General features: G+C 39.1%; 1 protein-coding gene across 1 annotated transcript; it reads left to right on the forward strand.

The window, feature by feature from the left end:
- The first annotated feature begins 483 nt into the window (after nucleotides 1-483).
- dexi (Dexi homolog (mouse)) lies at nucleotides 484-17,740 on the forward strand. The gene is given in 3 exon segments (XM_084190718.1): nucleotides 484-582; nucleotides 585-1,024; nucleotides 11,809-17,740. Coding segments are annotated over 2 exon segments (270 nt in total). The 5' UTR covers nucleotides 484-552; the 3' UTR covers nucleotides 825-1,024; nucleotides 11,809-17,740.
- Nucleotides 17,741-17,974: the final 234 nt, after the last annotated feature.

Below are 17,974 nucleotides of genomic sequence, written 5' to 3' on the forward strand. Positions count from 1 at the left end.
CAATAGTGTCGGACTGTTTTGATGCAGTTAGAGAAAATGCAACGGGGAGGTCTGATTATCGACTTTATTTCCATCGATAGAACATATTCCTGTATAATAGAAAATGACGCTATAGTTGTTGGCCGGTAATAGTTAGCCACGTTCAACTGTTTTTAGCCGTTAACTAGCCAGGGGCAGGGGGCTGGCATGTTGCAGATACCGCAAAAGTTCTTCTCACCTCAGCGAATATCAAGAATGCGTCGAGTTAACACTGTTTACATTAACTACCGGTATCGAACTGAAGGTTGTTGTTTTTTTTATAGGTTGTTTTGTGTGCCTCCTAGCTAATGTCTATAACTAGATAGCTGTAATATATTGCAACGCTGGCATTTCAGGACGAATAAGTTTATTTCTGGAGCTGCCAGTGACTCAATCACTGAAGTCGCGGCCGTAATGGACACTCCAAATACACCGTCATGTTACTGCTAGCCTCCGTGTTGTGACGCTGCCTTTCCTTTATCTGCTCCTTAGCAACACAGTTAGCTGAGCTAAACTTTTCCGTTTTAGTTTTCTATGACACACTCAACTTACGCTCGACTAGATTTCGGCGGGGATCGCTCCTCAACGAACTTCCCTATATGTTTCACCTGGGCCTGTTTTTTGTTAACGTTTTGATCCTCTACTACGCCTTTCTGATGGAATACATCGTCCTGAACGTGGGGATAGTGTTTCTACCGGAGGATATGGACCAGGCCCTGGTGGACCTAGGGGTGCTATCAGACCCGGCCTCTGTCCCTTACGACACGGACACAGAACAGGATGTGTTCGACAGTTACCCGGAGTGAGCTGGGGGGCCCCCCAAGGCTAGAGAGGCCCGAGAGATGCGCCGCTTCACTGGCCTGCTCCCCCGGGGGGGGTGGGGCGAACTGGACTCCTACCGGCCTGTGGTGGTGGTGATGATGATGATGTGGGGAGAGACTGAGACTGGAAACTCCAAGAGTAGATTCGTGTTGGCTTGGAGCAACATTGGCTGCAGGGTGAAAAAGTAAGGACAGAATGATGATATGATTACAGTTTGCTGCTGCAGTGATGCCAGGGTTGTGGGTGAATTGGGTTGGGCCCCTCACCTCAACCCTGCAACATCCCTGACTATCCTCTATGTTGTAGAGGTTCACACTGCAACATCCCTGACTATCCTCTATGTTGTAGAGGTTCACACTGCAACATCCCTGACTATCCTCTATGTTGTAGAGGTTCACACTGCAACATCCCTGACTATCCTCTATGTTGTAGAGGTCGACACTGCAACATCCCTGACTATCCTCTATGTTGTAGAGGTCGACACTGCAACATCCCTGACTATCCTCTATGTTGTAGAGGTTGACACTGCAACATCCCTGACTATCCTCTATGTTGTAGAGGTCGACACTGCAACATCCCTGACTATCCTCTATGTTGTAGAGGTTGACACTGCAACATCCCTGACTATCCTCTATGTTGTAGAGGTTGACACTGCAACATCCCTGACTATCCTCTATGTTGTAGAGGTTCACACTGCAACATCCCTGACTATCCTCTATGTTGTAGAGGTTGACACTGCAACATCCCTGACTATCCTCTATGTTGTAGAGGTTGACACTGCAACATCCCTGACTATCCTCTATGTTGTAGAGGTTGACACTGCAACATCCCTGACTATCCTCTATGTTGTAGAGGTTTACACTGCAACATCCCTGACTATCCTCTATGTTGTAGAGGTTCACACTGCAACATCCCCGACTATCCTCTATGTTGTAGAGGATTAGCATACAGTCCTATAGTAAGTGCATTCATACATACATACATTAGCATACAGTCCTATAGTAAGTGCATTCATCCATACATTAGCATACAGTCCTATAGTAAGTGCATTCATCCATACATTCATTAGCATACAGTCTTATAGTAAGTGCATTCATCCATACATTAGCATACAGTCCTATAGTAAGTGCATTCATCCATACATTCATTAGCATACAGTCTTATAGTAAGTGCATTCATCCATACATTAGCATACAGTCCTATAGTAAGTGCATTCATCCATACATTCATTAGCATACAGTCCTATAGTAAGTGCATTCATCCATACATTAGCATACAGTCCTATAGTAAGTGCATTCATCCATACATACATTAGCATACAGTCCTATAGTAAGTGCATTCATACATACATTAGCATACAGTCCTATAGTAAGTGCATTCATACATACATTAGCATACAGTCTTATAGTAAGTGCATTCATCCATACATACATTAGCATACAGTCCTATAGTAAGTGCATTCATACATACATTAGCATACAGTCTTATAGTAAGTGCATTCATACATACATACATTAGCATACAGTCCTATAGTAAGTGCATTCATACATACATTAGCATACAGTCTTATAGTAAGTGCATTCATACATACATTAGCATACAATCCTATAGTAAGTGCATTCATACATACATTAGCATACAGTCTTATAGTAAGTGCATTCATACATACATTAGCATACAGTCCTATAGTAAGTGCATTCATACATACATTAGCATACAGTCTTATAGTAAGTGCATTCATACATACATTAGCATACAGTCCTATAGTAAGTGCATTCATCCATACATACATTAGCATACAGTCCTATAGTAAGTGCATTCATACATACATTAGCATACAGTCCTATAGTAAGTGCATTCATACATACATTAGCATACAGTCCTATAGTAAGTGCATTCATCCATCCATACATTAGCATACAGTCCTATAGTAAGTGCATTCATACATACATTAGCATACAGTCCTATAGTAAGTGCATTCATCCATCCATACATTAGCATACAGTCCTATAGTAAGTGCATTCATACATACATTAGCATACAGTCCTATAGTAAGTGCATTCATCCATCCATACATTAGCATACAGTCCTATAGTAAGTGCATTCATACATACATTAGCATACAGTCCTATAGTAAGTGCATTCATACATACATTAGCATACAGTCCTATAGTAAGTGCATTCATCCATACATACATTAGCGTACAGTCCTATAGTAAGTGCATTCATCCATACATACATTAGCATACAGTCTTATAGTAAGTGCATTCATACATACATACATTAGCATACAGTCCTATAGTAAGTGCATTCATACATACATTAGCATACAGTCCTATAGTAAGTGCATTCATACATACATTAGCATACAGTCCTATAGTAAGTGCATTCATACATACATTAGCATACAGTCTTATAGTAAGTGCATTCATACATACATACATTAGCATACAGTCCTATAGTAAGTGCATTCATACATACATTAGCATACAGTCTTATAGTAAGTGCATTCATACATACATACATTAGCATACAGTCCTATAGTAAGTGCATTCATACATACATTAGCATACAGTCTTATAGTAAGTGCATTCATACATACATTAGCATACAGTCCTATAGTAAGTGCATTCATACATACATTAGCATACAGTCCTATAGTAAGTGCATTCATCCATACATACATTAGCATACAGTCCTATAGTAAGTGCATTCATCCATACATACATTAGCGTACAGTCCTATAGTAAGTGCATTCATCCATACATACATTAGCATACAGTCCTATAGTAAGTGCATTCATACATACATACATTAGCATACAGTCCTATAGTAAGTGCATTCATACATACATTAGCATACAGTCCTATAGTAAGTGCATTCATACATACATTAGCATACAGTCCTATAGTAAGTGCATTCATACATACATTAGCATACAGTCTTATAGTAAGTGCATTCATACATACATACATTAGCAAACAGTCCTATAGTAAGTGCATTCATACATACATTAGCATACAGTCTTATAGTAAGTGCATTCATCCATACATTCATTAGCATACAGTCCTATAGTAAGTGCATTCATACATACATTAGCATACAGTCTTATAGTAAGTGCATTCATCCATACATTCATTAGCATACAGTCCTATAGTAAGTGCATTCATACATACATTAGCATACAGTCTTATAGTAAGTGCATTCATCCATACATTCATTAGCATACAGTCCTATAGTAAGTGCATTCATACATACATTAGCATACAGTCTTATAGTAAGTGCATTTATCCATACATTCATTAGCATACAGTCCTATAGTAAGTGCATTCATACATACATTAGCATACAGTCTTATAGTAAGTGCATTCATACATACATACATTAGCATACAGTCCTATAGTAAGTGCATTCATACATACATTAGCATACAGTCCTATAGTAAGTGCATTCATACATACATTAGCATACAGTCTTATAGTAAGTGCATTCATCCATACATACATTAGCATACAGTCCTATAGTAAGTGCATTCATACATACATTAGCATACAGTCTTATAGTAAGTGCATTCATACATACATACATTAGCATACAGTCCTATAGTAAGTGCATTCATACATACATTAGCATACAGTCTTATAGTAAGTGCATTCATACATACATTAGCATACAATCCTATAGTAAGTGCATTCATACATACATTAGCATACAGTCTTATAGTAAGTGCATTCATACATACATTAGCATACAGTCCTATAGTAAGTGCATTCATCCATCCATACATTAGCATACAGTCCTATAGTAAGTGCATTCATACATACATTAGCATACAGTCCTATAGTAAGTGCATTCATCCATCCATACATTAGCATACAGTCCTATAGTAAGTGCATTCATACATACATTAGCATACAGTCCTATAGTAAGTGCATTCATCCATCCATACATTAGCATACAGTCCTATAGTAAGTGCATTCATACATACATTAGCATACAGTCCTATAGTAAGTGCATTCATACATACATTAGCATACAGTCCTATAGTAAGTGCATTCATCCATACATACATTACCGTACAGTCCTATAGTAAGTGCATTCATCCATACATACATTAGCATACAGTCTTATAGTAAGTGCATTCATACATACATACATTAGCATACAGTCCTATAGTAAGTGCATTCATACATACATTAGCATACAGTCCTATAGTAAGTGCATTCATACATACATTAGCATACAGTCTTATAGTAAGTGCATTCATACATACATTAGCATACCGTCTTATAGTAAGTGCATTCATACATACATTAGCATACAGTCCTATAGTAAGTGCATACATACATACATTAGCATACAGTCCTATAGTAAGTGCATTCATCCATACATTCATTAGCATACAGTCCTATAGTAAGTGCATTCATACATACATTAGCATACAGTCTTATAGTAAGTGCATTCATCCATACATTCATTAGCATACAGTCCTATAGTAAGTGCATTCATACATACATTAGCATACAGTCTTATAGTAAGTGCATTCATCCATACATTCATTAGCATACAGTCCTATAGTAAGTGCATTCATACATACATTAGCATACAGTCTTATAGTAAGTGCATTCATACATACATACATTAGCATACAGTCCTATAGTAAGTGCATTCATACATACATTAGCATACAGTCCTATAGTAAGTGCATTCATACATACATTAGCATACAGTCTTATAGTAAGTGCATTCATCCATACATACATTAGCATACAGTCCTATAGTAAGTGCATTCATACATACATTAGCATACAGTCTTATAGTAAGTGCATTCATACATACATACATTAGCATACAGTCCTATAGTAAGTGCATTCATACATACATTAGCATACAGTCTTATAGTAAGTGCATTCATACATACATTAGCATACAATCCTATAGTAAGTGCATTCATACATACATTAGCATACAGTCTTATAGTAAGTGCATTCATACATACATTAGCATACAGTCCTATAGTAAGTGCATTCATACATACATTAGCATACAGTCTTATAGTAAGTGCATTCATACATACATTAGCATACAGTCCTATAGTAAGTGCATTCATCCATACATACATTAGCATACAGTCCTATAGTAAGTGCATTCATACATACATTAGCATACAGTCCTATAGTAAGTGCATTCATACATACATTAGCATACAGTCCTATAGTAAGTGCATTCATCCATCCATACATTAGCATACAGTCCTATAGTAAGTGCATTCATACATACATTAGCATACAGTCCTATAGTAAGTGCATTCATCCATCCATACATTAGCATACAGTCCTATAGTAAGTGCATTCATACATACATTAGCATACAGTCCTATAGTAAGTGCATTCATCCATCCATACATTAGCATACAGTCCTATAGTAAGTGCATTCATACATACATTAGCATACAGTCCTATAGTAAGTGCATTCATACATACATTAGCATACAGTCCTATAGTAAGTGCATTCATCCATACATACATTAGCGTACAGTCCTATAGTAAGTGCATTCATCCATACATACATTAGCATACAGTCTTATAGTAAGTGCATTCATACATACATACATTAGCATACAGTCCTATAGTAAGTGCATTCATACATACATTAGCATACAGTCCTATAGTAAGTGCATTCATACATACATTAGCATACAGTCCTATAGTAAGTGCATTCATACATACATTAGCATACAGTCTTATAGTAAGTGCATTCATACATACATACATTAGCATACAGTCCTATAGTAAGTGCATTCATACATACATTAGCATACAGTCTTATAGTAAGTGCATTCATACATACATACATTAGCATACAGTCCTATAGTAAGTGCATTCATCCATACATACATTAGCATACAGTCCTATAGTAAGTGCATTCATCCATACATACATTAGCGTACAGTCCTATAGTAAGTGCATTCATCCATACATACATTAGCATACAGTCCTATAGTAAGTGCATTCATACATACATACATTAGCATACAGTCCTATAGTAAGTGCATTCATACATACATTAGCATACAGTCCTATAGTAAGTGCATTCATACATACATTAGCATACAGTCCTATAGTAAGTGCATTCATACATACATTAGCATACAGTCCTATAGTAAGTGCATTCATCCATACATACATTAGCATACAGTCCTATAGTAAGTGCATTCATACATACATTAGCATACAGTCTTATAGTAAGTGCATTCATACATACATACATTAGCAAACAGTCCTATAGTAAGTGCATTCATACATACATTAGCATACAGTCTTATAGTAAGTGCATTCATCCATACATTCATTAGCATACAGTCCTATAGTAAGTGCATTCATACATACATTAGCATACAGTCTTATAGTAAGTGCATTCATCCATACATTCATTAGCATACAGTCCTATAGTAAGTGCATTCATACATACATTAGCATACAGTCTTATAGTAAGTGCATTCATCCATACATTCATTAGCATACAGTCCTATAGTAAGTGCATTCATACATACATTAGCATACAGTCTTATAGTAAGTGCATTCATCCATACATTCATTAGCATACAGTCCTATAGTAAGTGCATTCATACATACATTAGCATACAGTCTTATAGTAAGTGCATTCATACATACATACATTAGCATACAGTCCTATAGTAAGTGCATTCATACATACATTAGCATACAGTCCTATAGTAAGTGCATTCATACATACATTAGCATACAGTCTTATAGTAAGTGCATTCATCCATACATACATTAGCATACAGTCCTATAGTAAGTGCATTCATACATACATTAGCATACAGTCTTATAGTAAGTGCATTCATACATACATACATTAGCATACAGTCCTATAGTAAGTGCATTCATACATACATTAGCATACAGTCTTATAGTAAGTGCATTCATACATACATTAGCATACAATCCTATAGTAAGTGCATTCATACATACATTAGCATACAGTCTTATAGTAAGTGCATTCATACATACATTAGCATACAGTCCTATAGTAAGTGCATTCATACATACATTAGCATACAGTCTTATAGTAAGTGCATTCATACATACATTAGCATACAGTCCTATAGTAAGTGCATTCATCCATACATACATTAGCATACAGTCCTATAGTAAGTGCATTCATACATACATTAGCATACAGTCCTATAGTAAGTGCATTCATACATACATTAGCATACAGTCCTATAGTAAGTGCATTCATCCATCCATACATTAGCATACAGTCCTATAGTAAGTGCATTCATACATACATTAGCATACAGTCCTATAGTAAATGCATTCATCCATCCATACATTAGCATACAGTCCTATAGTAAGTGCATTCATACATACATTAGCATACAGTCCTATAGTAAGTGCATTCATACATACATTAGCATACAGTCCTATAGTAAGTGCATTCATCCATACATACATTAGCGTACAGTCCTATAGTAAGTGCATTCATCCATACATACATTAGCATACAGTCTTATAGTAAGTGCATTCATACATACATACATTAGCATACAGTCCTATAGTAAGTGCATTCATACATACATTAGCATACAGTCCTATAGTAAGTGCATTTATACATACATTAGCATACAGTCCTATAGTAAGTGCATTCATCCATCCATACATTAGCATACAGTCCTATAGTAAGTGCATTCATACATACATTAGCATACAGTCCTATAGTAAATGCATTCATCCATCCATACATTAGCATACAGTCCTATAGTAAGTGCATTCATACATACATTAGCATACAGTCCTATAGTAAGTGCATTCATACATACATTAGCATACAGTCCTATAGTAAGTGCATTCATCCATACATACATTAGCGTACAGTCCTATAGTAAGTGCATTCATCCATACATACATTAGCATACAGTCTTATAGTAAGTGCATTCATACATACATACATTAGCATACAGTCCTATAGTAAGTGCATTCATACATACATTAGCATACAGTCCTATAGTAAGTGCATTCATACATACATTAGCATACAGTCCTATAGTAAGTGCATTCATACATACATTAGCATACAGTCTTATAGTAAGTGCATTCATACATACATACATTAGCATACAGTCCTATAGTAAGTGCATTCATACATACATTAGCATACAGTCTTATAGTAAGTGCATTCATACATACATACATTAGCATACAGTCCTATAGTAAGTGCATTCATACATACATTAGCATACAGTCTTATAGTAAGTGCATTCATACATACATTAGCATACAGTCCTATAGTAAGTGCATTCATACATACATTAGCATACAGTCCTATAGTAAGTGCATTCATCCATACATACATTAGCATACAGTCCTATAGTAAGTGCATCCATACATACATTAGCATACAGTCCTATAGTAAGTGCATTCATCCATACATACATTAGCATACAGTCCTATAGTAAGTGCATTCATACATACATACATTAGCATACAGTCCTATAGTAAGTGCATTCATACATACATTAGCATACAGTCCTATAGTAAGTGCATTCATACATACATTAGCATACAGTCCTATAGTAAGTGCATTCATACATACATTAGCATACAGTCCTATAGTAAGTGCATTCATCCATACATACATTAGCATACAGTCCTATAGTAAGTGCATTCATACATACATTAGCATACAGTCTTATAGTAAGTGCATTCATACATACATACATTAGCAAACAGTCCTATAGTAAGTGCATTCATACATACATTAGCATACAGTCCTATAGTAAGTGCATTCATACATACATTAGCATACAGTCTTATAGTAAGTGCATTCATACATACATTAGCATACAGTCCTATAGTAAGTGCATTCATACATACATTAGCATATAGTCCTATAGTAAATGCATTCATACATACATTAGCATACAGTCCTATAGTAAGTGCATTCATCCATCCATACATTAGCATATAGTCCTATAGTAAGTGCATTCATCCATACATTAGCATATAGTCCTATAGTAAGTGCATTCATCCATACATTAGCATACAGTCCTATAGTAAGTGCATTCATACATACATTAGCATACAGTCTTATAGTAAGTGCATTCATCCATACATACATTAGCATACAGTCCTATAGTAAGTGCATTCATACATACATTAGCATACAGTCTTATAGTAAGTGCATTCATACATACATACATTAGCATACAGTCCTATAGTAAGTGCATTCATACATACATTAGCATACAGTCTTATAGTAAGTGCATTCATACATACATTAGCATACAGTCCTATAGTAAGTGCATTCATACATACATTAGCATACAGTCCTATAGTAAGTGCATTCATCCATACATACATTAGCGTACAGTCCTATAGTAAGTGCATTCATCCATACATACATTAGCATACAGTCCTATAGTAAGTGCATTCATACATACATTAGCATACAGTCCTATAGTAAGTGCATTCATCCATACATACATTAGCATACAGTCCTATAGTAAGTGCATTCATCCATACATTAGCATACAGTCCTATAGTAAGTGCATTCATAAGACATTAGCATACAGTCCTATAGTAAGTGCATTCATACATACATTAGCATACAGTCCTATAGTAAGTGCATCCATACATACATTAGCATACAGTCCTATAGTAAGTGCATTCATAAGACATTAGCATACAGTCCTATAGTAAGTGCATCCATACATACATTAGCATACAGTCCTATAGTAAGTGCATTCATACATACATTAGCATACAGTCCTATAGTAAGTGCATCCATACATACATTAGCATACAGTCCTATAGTAAGTGCATTCATAAGACATTAGCATACAGTCCTATAGTAAGTGCATCCATACATACATTAGCATACAGTCCTATAGTAAGTGCATTCATACATACATTAGCATACAGTCCTATAGTAAGTGCATTCATAAGACATTAGCATACAGTCCTATAGTAAGTGCATTCATACATACATTAGCATACAGTCCTATAGTAAGTGCATCCATACATACATTAGCATACAGTCCTATAGTAAGTGCATTCATAAGACATTAGCATACAGTCCTATAGTAAGTGCATCCATACATACATTAGCATACAGTCCTATAGTAAGTGCATTCATACATACATTAGCATACAGTCCTATAGTAAGTGCATCCATACATACATTAGCATACAGTCCTATAGTAAGTGCATTCATAAGACATTAGCATACAGTCCTATAGTAAGTGCATCCATACATACATTAGCATACAGTCCTATAGTAAGTGCATTCATAAGACATTAGCATACAGTCCTATAGTAAGTGCATTCATCCATCCAGACATTAGCATACAGTCCTATAGTAAGTGCATTCATAAGACATTAGCATACAGTCTTATAGTAAGTGCATTCATCCATCCATACATTAGCATACAGCCCTATAGTAAGTGCATTCATAAGACATTAGCATACAGTCCTATAGTAAGTGTATTCCTAAGACATTAGCATACAGTCCTATAGTAAGTGCATTCATAAGACATTAGCATACAGTCTTATAGTAAGTGCATTCATCCATCCATACATTAGCATACAGTCCTATAGTAAGTGCATTCATAAGACATTAGCATACAGTCCTATAGTAAGTGCATTCATAAGACATTAGCATACAGTCCTATAGTAAATGCATTCATACATACATACATTAGCATACAGTCCTATAGTAAGTGCATTCATCCATCCAGACATTAGCATACAGTCCTATAGTAAGTGCATTCATACATACATTAGCATACAGTCCTATAGTAAATGCATTCATACATACATACATTAGCATACAGTCCTATAGTAAGTGCATTCATCCATACATACATTAGCATACAGTCCTATAGTAAGTGCTGGCTATTCCAGCCCATCTCTAACACGTGGCCTCTTATCTTCTCCACAGGTTGTCACGGCTCAAGACAAGATATCTGGAGAGAGTCAGAATCAACACTGGGCTCAGACAGACAGACCGGGAAAACTGACAGACCGGACAAACTGACAGACCGGGAAAACAGACAGACCGGGAAAACTGACAGACCGGGAAAACTGACAGACCGGACAAACTGACAGACCGGGAAAACTGACAGACCGGGAAAACTGACAGACCGGGAAAACTGACAGACCGGGAAAACTGACAGACCGGGAAAACTGACAGACCGGGAAAACTGACAGACCGGGAAAACTGACAGACCGGGAAAACTGACAGACCGGGAAAACTGACAGACCGGACAAACTGACAGACCGGGAAAACTGACAGACCGGGAAAACTGACAGACCGGGAAAACTGACAGACCGGACAATTCATAGCGAAGGTACAGCTGCCTGTCAAAACTGTCTAACTGTGGCCAATCAACAAGCAGAACTGTCTAATTGTGTCCAATCAACATGCAGAACGGACTGTGGCCAATCATCAAGCAGAACTGTCTAACTGTGGCTAACCTAACGTAGCAGGCGCAAAAGAAAGGCCTGAAACTAGATCCCCTACATACTGGTCTTAACTAGAAGAAAAAATAACTGTTGGGGGAGGTTCTCTTCTGCACTGTTCAACCAATCCAGTAAATGTGGAGGAGGAGTTAAGATGGAGTGTCTCCTTGATAATGTCCAAAAGCGGAAGTAGCGTCACAGGCTCTCTTTCCATTTCCCCCTGAAAACCAGAACATCCGGTTGTTGGGGACTCGGAAGAGACTAATCGACAAGCAGAACTGTCTAACTGTGGCTAATCGACAAGCAAAATGGACTGGCCAATCAACAAGCAGATCAGTCTTAACTGGCCAATCAACAAGCAGAACTGGCTAACTGGCTAATCAACAAGCAGGACTGTCTAACTGGCTAATCAACAAGCAGGACTGTAACTGGCTAATCAACAAGCAGGACTGTAACTGGCTAATCAACAAGCATGACTGTCTAACTGGCTAATCAACAAGCAGGACTGTAACTGGCTAATCAACAAGCAGGACTGGCTAATCAACAAGCAGGACTGTCTAACTGGCTAATCAACAAGCAGGACTGTAACTGGCTAATCAACAAGCAGGACTGTCTAACTGGCTGATCACCAAGCAGGACTGTAACTGGCTAATCAACAAGCAGGACTGTAACTGGCTAATCAACAAGCAGAACTGTCTAACTGGCTAATCAACAAGCAGAACTGTCTAACTGGCTAATCAACAAGCAGGACTGTCTAACTGGCTAATCAACAAGCAGGACTGTAACTGGCTAATCAACAAGCAGGACTGGCTAATCAACAAGCAGAACTGTCTAACTGGCTAATCACCAAGCAGGACTGTCTAACTGGCTAATCAACAAGCAGGACTGTCTAACTGGCTAATCAACAAGCAGGACTGGCTAATCAACAAGCAGGACTGTCTAACTGGCTAATCAACAAGCAGGACTGGCTAATCAACAAGCAGGACTGGCTGATCAACAAGCAGGACTGTCTAACTGGCTGATCACCAAGCAGGACTGGCTAACTGGCTAATCAACAAGCAGGACTGTCTAACTGGCTAATCAACAAGCAGGACTGTCTAACTGGCTAATCAACAAGCAGGACTGTCTAACTGGCTAATCAACAAGCAGGACTGTCTAACTGGCTAATCAACAAGCAGGACTGTCTAACTGGCTAATCAACAAGCAGGACTGTCTAACTGGCTAATCAACAAGCAGGACTGTCTAACTGGCTAATCAACAAGCAGGACTGTCTAACTGGCTAATCAACAAGCAGGACTGTCTAACTGGCTAATCAACAAGCAGGACTGTCTAACTGGCTAATCAACAAGCAGGACTGTAACTGGATAATCAACAAGCAGAACTGTCTAACTGGCTAATCAACAAGCAGGACTGTCTAACTGGCTAATCAACAAGCAGGACTGTCTAACTGGCTGATCACCAAGCAGGACTGTCTAACTGGCTAATCAAAAAGCAGAACTGGCTAACTGGCTAATCAACAAGCAGGACTGTAACTGGCTAATCAACAAGCAGGACTGTCTAACTGGCTAATCAACAAGCAGGACTGGCTAATCAACAAGCAGGACTGTCTAACTGGCTAATCAACAAGCAGGACTGTCTAACTGGCTAATCAACAAGCAGAACTGTCTAACTGGCTAATCAACAAGCAGGACTGTCTAACTGGCTAATCAACAAGCAGGACTGGCTAATCAACAAGCAGGACTGTCTAACTGGCTAATCAACAAGCAGGACTGTCTAACTGGCTAATCAACAAGCAGGACTGTCTAACTGGCTAATCAACAAGCAGGACTGTCTAACTGGCTAATCAACAAGCAGGACTGTAACTGGATAATCAACAAGCAGAACTGTCTAACTGGCTAATCAACAAGCAGGACTGTCTAACTGGCTAATCAACAAGCAGGACTGGCTAATCAACAAGCAGGACTGTCTAACTGGCTAATCAACAAGCAGGACTGTCTAACTGGCTAATCAACAAGCAGGACTGGCTAATCAACAAGCAGGACTGGCTAACTGGCTAATCAACAAGCAGGACTGTAACTGGCTAATCAACAAGCAGGACTGTCTAACTGGCTAATCAACAAGCAGGACTGGCTAATCAACAAGCAGGACTGTCTAACTGGCTAATCAACAAGCAGGACTGTCTAACTGGCTAATCAACAAGCAGAACTGTCTAACTGGCTAATCAACAAGCAGGACTGTCTAACTGGCTAATCAACAAGCAGGACTGGCTAATCAACAAGCAGGACTGTCTAACTGGCTAATCAACAAGCAGGACTGTCTAACTGGCTAATCAACAAGCAGGACTGTCTAACTGGCTAATCAACAAGCAGGACTGTCTAACTGGCTAATCAACAAGCAGGACTGTCTAACTGGCTGATCACCAAGCAGGACTGTCTAACTGGCTAATCAAAAAGCAGAACTGGCTAACTGGCTAATCAACAAGCAGGACTGTAACTGGCTAATCAACAAGCCGGACTGTCTAACTGGCTAATCAACAAGCAGGACTGTCTAACTGGCTAATCAACAAGCAGGACTGTAACTGGATAATCAACAAGCAGGACTGTCTAACTGGCTAATCAACAAGCAGGACTGTCTAACTGGCTAATCAACAAGCAGAACTGTCTAACTGGCTAATCAACAAGCAGGACTGTCTAACTGGCTAATCAACAAGCAGGACTGTCTAACTGGCTGATCACCAAGCAGGACTGTCTAACTGGCTAATCAAAAAGCAGAACTGGCTAACTGGCTAATCAACAAGCAGGACTGTAACTGGCTAATCAACAAGCAGGACTGTCTAACTGGCTAATCAACAAGCAGGACTGGCTAATCAACAAGCAGGACTGTCTAACTGGCTAATCAACAAGCAGGACTGTCTAACTGGCTAATCAACAAGCAGAACTGTCTAACTGGCTAATCAACAAGCAGGACTGTCTAACTGGCTAATCAACAAGCAGGACTGGCTAATCAACAAGCAGGACTGTCTAACTGGCTAATCAACAAGCAGGACTGTCTAACTGGCTAATCAACAAGCAGGACTGTCTAACTGGCTAATCAACAAGCAGGACTGTCTAACTGGCTAATCAACAAGCAGGACTGTCTAACTGGCTGATCACCAAGCAGGACTGTCTAACTGGCTAATCAAAAAGCAGAACTGGCTAACTGGCTAATCAACAAGCAGGACTGTAACTGGCTAATCAACAAGCCGGACTGTCTAACTGGCTAATCAACAAGCAGGACTGTCTAACTGGCTAATCAACAAGCAGGACTGTCTAACTGGCTGATCACCAAGCAGGACTGTAACTGGCTAATCAACAAGCAGGACTGTCTAACTGGCTAATCAACAAGCAGGACTGTAACTGGCTAATCAACAAGCAGGACTGTCTAACTGGCTAATCAACAAGCAGGACTGTAACTGGCTAATCAACAAGCAGGACTGTCTAACTGGCTAATCAACAAGCAGGACTGTAACTGGCTAATCACCAAGCAGGACTGTCTAACTGGCTAATCAACAAGCAGGACTGTCTAACTGGCTAATCAACAAGCAGGACTGTCTAACTGGCTAATCAACAAGCAGGACTGTAACTGGCTAATCAACAAGCAGGACTGTAACTGGCTAATCAACAAGCAGGACTGTCTAACTGGCTGATCAACAAGCAGGACTGTCTAACTGGCTAATCAACAAGCAGGACTGTAACTGGATAATCAACAAGCAGAACTGGCTAGCTGTGGCCAATCAACAAGCTCTAGAGAACTGACCTAGGATCAGTCAACCGTACAGGACAGTATTGTAGCGCTTATTAACTCTGGGTCTAGAGAACTGACCTAGGATCAGCATTATGTCCAGTGCATTTCTTTTAGTAAATGTTTATTAGTAACTCCATAGACAGTGCGCAGCAGGACAGGACTGGAGTCCCTAATCATCAACCAATCCTGCTTCAGGTTCTTCTACACTTCTGGGAATGTTATCAATAATAAGACTGTTTTAACAAGCGGAACAGCAGCGGTTATTTCCGGTTGTTTCTGAAAGTTAAAGCTGGCTAGCCTGAACGACCCTGTTGTGTAGTGTAACCCTCAGGTGTGGACTGGAGAAGTGTCTGTTGTGTATTAAAAAGACATGATCGTGGCCTCGTCCTCCACCTGTCCTTCCTTACCCGATGTGTTCATCTTGGCCACTGTCATGGGTGATCTAGGATCAGCTTGCCATCCACCGGGCCTAACCGTAGCTGTTAGGGGTGGGAAAAAGGGCAAGAACTGTCCTTTAAGATCAGTTCATGTTGCCTCTGGTGTCTGCCTATCTACAGTACTGTATCAGCTTGGTTCTGATCAATAACCCTCCACAGACCAGCTGCTAGGGAGACCCCCGGGCTGTTTCACTGCTAAGCTCTTCCTTCCCCCAGGCTAGCAGCTCCCAGCCAGCACTGGGCTTGGCAGAACGGATCTGGTGAACAAAGGTGACTTTACCGCTAGTGTTCAATCGATCTCTATGCTATAACGGTTCATAAGGGATTGGAATGGACTGGGTTTATAATGTAGTGCTGTCCCTCTGCTCAGTAGGCTTTGTGTTTATAATGGAGGCAGGGGGACAGGAGTCTCAGCCCAACCACCCGTAGCTACCAGTAACACCCACCTGGGGGGACGACACCCGGGGCCCTGTATGGCCAATAGAAGGCTCTGATGCCACGCGCACCCAACGCACGGCAGCCATTTTAAACCAGAACGTCCACCAGCACACGTCAGCTGACAGGTAGCATCCTCTTCATCCTCGTTAGACATCCACCCCAGCACCAGCCTTGACCCCTCTCTCCCCCAACACTCCCCCTCACAGAGAAGGACCTGCACAGTGTGTTATAAGGAGCTATGACGTGTTATAAGAAGCTATGACGTGTTATAAGAAGCTATGACGTGTTATAAGGAGCTATGACATGTTATAAGGAGCTATGACGTGTTATAAAGAGCTATGACATGTTATAAGGAGCTATGACATGTTATAAGAAGCTATGACGTGTTATAAGAAGCTATGACGTGTTATAAGGAGCTATGACGTGTTATAAGGAGCTATGACGTGTTATAAAGAGCTATGACATGTTATAAGGAGCTATGACATGTTATAAGAAGCTATGACGTGTTATAAAGAGCTATGACATGTTATAAAGAGCTATGACGTGTTATAAGGAGCTATGACATGTTATAAGGAGCTATGACATGTTATAAGAAGCTATGACGTGTTATAAGAAGCTATGATGTGTTAAAAGGAGCTATGACATGTTATAAGAAGCTATGACGTGTTATAAAGAGCTATGACGTGCTATAAGCGTTCACACAAAGGTTCATATTCCAATGCATATTTAATAAACAATCGATGAGTGGATGAAGACGGGTTTCTGTGAACTTTTTTCTAAATCATTTGAATGAACACAGATGGATACAAGTCAAGGTAGGCAGCATTCTATTAATGTTGTATTTACGGCTGTAGGCCTCCTGTATTTATGGCCAAGAGCCCCCATTGTCAACTGGCGGACTGCGGACTGGATATGGACAGCGGGCCCCCCGCCCCCAAAAAAAGAAGTTGGGTTTCAACCCTGGCATCATATAAACACACACAAGAC

This window comes from Coregonus lavaretus, assembly GCF_964263955.1.
Source record: "Coregonus lavaretus genome assembly, contig: HAP1_SCAFFOLD_4817, whole genome shotgun sequence".
Lineage (NCBI taxonomy): Eukaryota > Metazoa > Chordata > Actinopteri > Salmoniformes > Salmonidae > Coregonus > Coregonus lavaretus.